The following is a 6279-nucleotide window of genomic DNA, read 5'->3' as shown; positions in this document are numbered from 1 at the left end:
AAAATCCACAGCTTTCTTTTAAACGCCAGAGAAAAATATGCACATACACACAAGGCGACTTCAAAGATGGCGTCCTTGAGCTCACAAACACTGTAATTTCGGATTGACCTTCATACACTGACACATCTTTTTTTTTCCTGTACACTGTAAGAATTATAGATGCACTATTTCATATACTATGCAAACGCGAAGATACAGATTATGTAGATTGTCATGAAAAGGAAATCAAGACAAAAAAACAAAAGAAGTACAATGTATATGACATGATGATTTTTTTTTTTTTTGGATTATGCTCAGAACATGCATTTAGAATCTATTATTTATTTATTTATTTATTTTGAAAGATTGTTACCTCATTCTGATAAGCGTTTTTTTTTATTGTCTTTTAGATCGTATTTCTATAGTTCTGGATATTATATTGTGCTCACCTTCTTGTTTTTGTTTATGTTTTACTGTCCTTCACTGTCCAATTGTAACATCATAAATTTGACACATCATAAGAATCTTAATATGATGAAGATTTTAACATGGTTGGATGTACATATTGGATTATAAATCATTTATTATATAAAACACAAAATGCAGTAAAAAAAAAAAAAAAAAAAATCTGATTGCAATTCGATTATTTTTAAGTAGATTTTTTCAGTTTCTAAGACTTGCTTATGGAACTTTTTCGGTTATATATTAAACAGAATCTCCCAATTCGAAGAACTTTTATATAAAATGGAATGATCCGGGACACGTGACGTGACTGTACAAAGAAAACGGGAAGAGGAGGGGAGTCTATGCTAACAGGATACATTTTCAAAGATATTTATAACAAAGAAACAAAATATGAACATCACTTACAGAACGTAAACTTCTGAAGATTCACTCATCTATTCAGGCTCCCGTTTTCCGCTTGGCTATGTGTGTGTGTGTGTGTGTGTGTGTGTGTGTGTGTGTGTGTGTGTGTGCGTGTGTGTGTGTGTGTGTGTATATGTGTGTGTGTGTGTGTGCATGTATGTGTGTATGTTTGTGTGTGTGTATGCTTGAGTGTATATGCATACATACATATATATATATATATATATATATATATATATATATATATATATATATATATATATATATATATATATATATATATATATATTTATATATATATATGCATAGATATATACATACATATATATATATATATATATATATATATATATATATATATATATATATATATATATATATATATATATATATATATATATATATATGTATATATATATATATATATATATATATATATATATATATATATATATATATATATATATATATATATATATATATATATGTATAATATATGTGCATGCAATATAGGCATGCGAACCTCTTCTGCTGCCAACAGAAACGCGACCCGTCCACGACCCACACCAGCCTCTCCTCCGAGTCCCTCTCTCCGCCGAAGGGCCCACCTGCCTGAGGGCGTGTCTGCGGGCATGGTTCTCTCGCCCGCGCAAGACGGCAACCGCTCCTGGGCGCGTGGCCCCCCCGGCTGTGGTTCATGGTCCAGAACCGTCGCTTCATTGCTGTGCGGAGGTGGGGTTTGGGGAGGAGGAAGAGGAGGGGGAGGGGGGGGGGCTTGTCACTGTGGGAGACGCACGGCTTCCTTCCTGTTGGGGAGAGGGGAGCAGGGGGGATTGGGAGGGTCAAACACGTGGAGGGGAAGGGGTGGTAGGGGAGGAATGGTCGCATTAGGGGGTGCAAGAGGGGGTGGAGGGAGGCGTCGCTCCTTCCCATTCACTCTCCTTCCCTTTCTTTTACCATTGTTCTTCGCCGTTTTCTGCTATTTACATCAATGTCTCTACCGCTGTCTTCCCAGTGATTACATAATGTGTCCTTTTGACCGAAATTCCAAATGTATACGAGATATCGATCGAGGTTCGCGCCGTCTTTGTTTCTCTTTCCCCCGAACTGCTTCCAACCAAACTCAAGAAAAAAAGGTATTGAAAAAAAAGTTTACAGTTACGGTCTCAGAAGGAAGCAGGAAGAGGCCCTTCAAGATATATGTTGCCGGACTTCTTCCTCTTGCTTCTTGCTGCGGTCTCGAACTCGCCGACGACCTCGAATAAAGAAACGGGGAAGGGACTACTACAGATGCTATGGATATAGATATATGTATGTATATGTATATACAACTCTATACAGAAGTGGACACGAAATATGATTTTTTTTTAATCTTCTTTCGCTGTTTTGATATATACTTTTTTTCTTTTTCTCAGCTGGGCATCCAGAGACCCCGATGCAAAAGGAAGGCGTTCAGTGCCAGTCGTCTGCTCGCCTGCTTGCAACAGACGAGCCGAGAGGAAGTAGAGAGGAAGACACGAGGGAATGATTTGCATGGAGGAGAAGGCAAGACGTGAAGGCGAATGGTACAGCTGGGTGTGTGTGCGAGTTTGGACCGGGAAAGAGGAGGACTGAGGTTGCGACGAGGCGAGCGACGTGACAGCGCCTGCGTCATCGCCACGCGCGCGCTCTCGCATGCTGTTAACGGTCGTCCTTGTTGCGAGCCTATTGCTCTGTTGCACAAGCACGGGGCGGCGGCGGCGGACTCCGGCGAGGTGCGCCTACGCCAAGCACTCCCCAGGGGGCGGGGCGACGTTAACAGCACGTGTCAGAAGTAGGCCTATCGAATCACGAGGGGAATTCACGTGCTCACACTTCGGGCCGGAAGTTCCATGGCAAAAACAACACCAGCACGTGTTCGGAGCAGTAAATATTTTCAATTCATATATATCTTTTTTATCATTATCTTTTAGCACGTGGCAGCAACAACACTAACATATGAGGATAGAAAGATAAGTAGTAGTAATAATGGTAGCAACACAGCAGCACATGGTAACGGAATCTATTTAAAAAATGCGGATTTGTCTCCCAGCTTCGGTTCGTGGTCGACCCGCGGTGGGTTTGCGTCAACACGACGATCACATATCACATTTTTTTCTCTCTTTTCTTATGTCCTATCTTTGTGTATCTCTTTATCTCTCTCTCACTCTACCTATCTCCATCTATCACGTATCTGCCTCTTTTTTCCGCTTCACAATTCTCTAATCATTTCTCTCTCTCTATCTTTATCTCCACATCTTCATCCATCTTTCTTCCCTTCACCCTCACGTCCGTCACACGCGCTGACGGGCGGCGGCGAGGGCGTGAAGCAACCACGCGGCGAGGAGACCGCTAACGAGGCTGGCGTTGAGGGCGTGTCCAGGGCGTGGGCGGGGCGGGGAGGAGGACGTGGGTGGAGTGTTGTGGAGGGGGTGGTTCTCGGAGATGCCGGAGCGGTGCCCTTGGCCTCGCCGGTCGGGCCTCGTCTTGTTCTCGGGGTCTGGAGGGGGGGGGGGAAGGGGCGGGGGGAGAAAAAGGGTGATTAAAAGAATAGAGATTTCTGTAATGAGGGTAATGGTGATAGTGTTAATAGTATTAGTAATGAGGACTTTATCGATAGTAGTAGTAATATTGACACTATTAATAATTGTAGTAATGTCTTAATAGTTGATAATGTAAATGATGATGATAATAAGGATAATGATAATATTGATAATGATAACAATGATAAAACCATGATAACAATAATGCAAAAGACAATGATAAAAATAACAATAACAGTACTTAAACTAAGGCAAACTCTATTGCTAATGATAACAAAAATAATAACGGTAATCATACCATAAATATTAATATCGATGATGACAATAATGGTAATACTAACAACAAAAAAGGATAAATATAGTAGTAGTAGATAGTAATGATGATAATAATATACGTGATGATGATGATGATACAAATAATGATAGCAATAGTAGAAGTAGTAATAGTAGTAGTAGTAGTAGTAATAGTACGTGTTATTTTTGTACGCAAAGTAATGATAATGATAAAAATGATAATAATAATAGCGATTGCTAATAACTGCAATGAAAATAAAGTAGGAATCATAATAATAACAATAACAATCATAAAATGATGAAAATTATTACAAATAGAATAATGAAAAAGATATTTATAATGATATCTGTGATATTAACAGAAATATTATTGTAATAGTAATGATGATAATGGTAATAATGATGACAATGATAATGACGATGATAACAAGAAATAATAATGATAACAAAATGATGATAATGATAATAACAATAATTATGATAATAATAATAACAACAATGATGATAATAATAACAATAAAAATAAGTATACTACCACCATTATTATTACTAACAGTAACACTAATAACAAGAAAAATAACTATAATAACACTGATGATAATAATAGCAATGATAACAGTAATAACAATAATGATAAGAATTATAATGATGATAATAATAGTGATAATGAAATAATGGTAATAACAATAATGATGATCATAATAGAAATGATAAGGATAATAATGATAATGAGAATTATGGCAAAAAATAATAACAAAATAATAACATTTATATTAGTATTATAATTATAATAGCGTAAACAATAAGGCAAAAGATAACAAAGATAATAATAATAACAATAATGATTGCAAAAATAATAATAATATCAACACTGATTATGAAGACAATGACAATCATTATAATGATAATAGAAAAGTAGTAATGGTAATGATGATGAGAATAATGAAAACATTAGTGACGAAGCAAAAACAACAATGATGATTAAGAAATTAATCATGATAATGATAAATAATAATGATAACAATAATACAGATAGTAATGATAATAGGCCTAATATAAACAAACAATAATAATAACAATAACGATAATAGTAATGATATTAGCAGCAACAACAATAATAATGATGATGATGATAATGCTAATAATCATAATGATAACAAAAATATAATGATGATAATGAGAATAATACTGATGACAATAATAATGATGATAATAAAAATAACAATGATAATGATAATGATAATCAAGGTGATAAAAATAATAATGATAATGATAATAGTATCATTAATGGTAATATTAATATCAATAATAATCGGGATAATTACAATGATTATAATAATGATATCATAATCAGTAATAATGATGATGATAATACTAATGATAACAATAGTAATGCTAATAAGAATTAGGGATGATAAAGACTATAACTAGTAATGATAATAAAGATGATAATAACAATGATAATAATGATGATAACAATAAATATCATGATAACAATACTTATGACAGATATGATGATTATTATCATTATCTTTGATATTATCATCATCATTAAGAGAATAATAATTTTAAGGGTGATTATAATATTTGTGCTGATGATAATACTAATGAGTATGATAACAATTATGATAATGATAATGATAATTATAATAATAAAAATCAACGAAAAAATAAAAAGCAATAGTGATGATAATATCAATAGTGATAATAACAATAATGATGATGATATCAGTAGTAATAATAAAAATAATAATGATAATCAAAATCATAATAATAATAGTGATATTAACAATGATAACAAGAACAAGAACAACAACAACAACAACAACAATAATAATGATAATAATGATGATCATGATCATGACGATAATAGTAATATGATAATGATGATAATGATTATAATGATAAAGATAATGATATTGAGGATAATGATAATGATGACGATGATGATAATAATAATAATAATAATAATGATGATGATAATAATAATAACAATAATAATAATAATAATAATAATAATAATAATAATAATAATAATAATAATAATAATAATAATAATAATAATAATAATAATAATAATAATAACAATAACAATAATAATAAAAATAATAATAATGAAACTTATCATAATAATGATTATAACAATAAGAAGAATACGGATAGTAATGATAACATGGTCATGATAATAATAGTAATCATGACAATTATCATGATAAAACGTTACAAAGGTAAGAATGATAACAATGATAACAACAATAACAGTGACATGATGATAACGAGAATAAAAATTAGTGCTGATAATGATGATAATAACAGTAATAATGATAATAACAATAATAATAATGATATAAATAATTATAATATTGATAATAATGATAATGATAATAATGATAATAATAATAATAGTGATGGTGAAGATGATGGAAGTAACGATAACAGTAATGATATTAGCAACGATAATAATGATAATAAGGGCAATAAAAATGATAATGGTAATAATGACGCTAATAATGGTAATGATGATAATAATAATAATAATAATAATAATAATAATAATAATAATAATAATAATAATAAT

General features: G+C 32.3%; 1 protein-coding gene across 1 annotated transcript in view; it reads right to left on the bottom strand.

Annotated features, from left to right (window-relative positions):
* Positions 1-1345: 1345 nt before the first annotated feature.
* The window catches only part of LOC113804673 (uncharacterized), a 37742-nt gene continuing 32808 nt past the window's right edge, over positions 1346-6279 (bottom strand). The window contains exon 6 of the mRNA XM_070133424.1: positions 1346-3364. Within this exon, the coding sequence (XP_069989525.1) occupies positions 3159-3364 (206 nt within the window). The 3' untranslated portion in view covers positions 1346-3158. The remainder of the gene's footprint in view (positions 3365-6279) is intronic.

Source organism: Penaeus vannamei, chromosome 18 (assembly GCF_042767895.1).
Source record: "Penaeus vannamei isolate JL-2024 chromosome 18, ASM4276789v1, whole genome shotgun sequence".
NCBI lineage: Eukaryota > Metazoa > Arthropoda > Malacostraca > Decapoda > Penaeidae > Penaeus > Penaeus vannamei.
The sequence above is the reverse complement of the archived record's forward strand: the minus strand, read 5'-3'. Positions and strand labels throughout refer to the sequence as shown.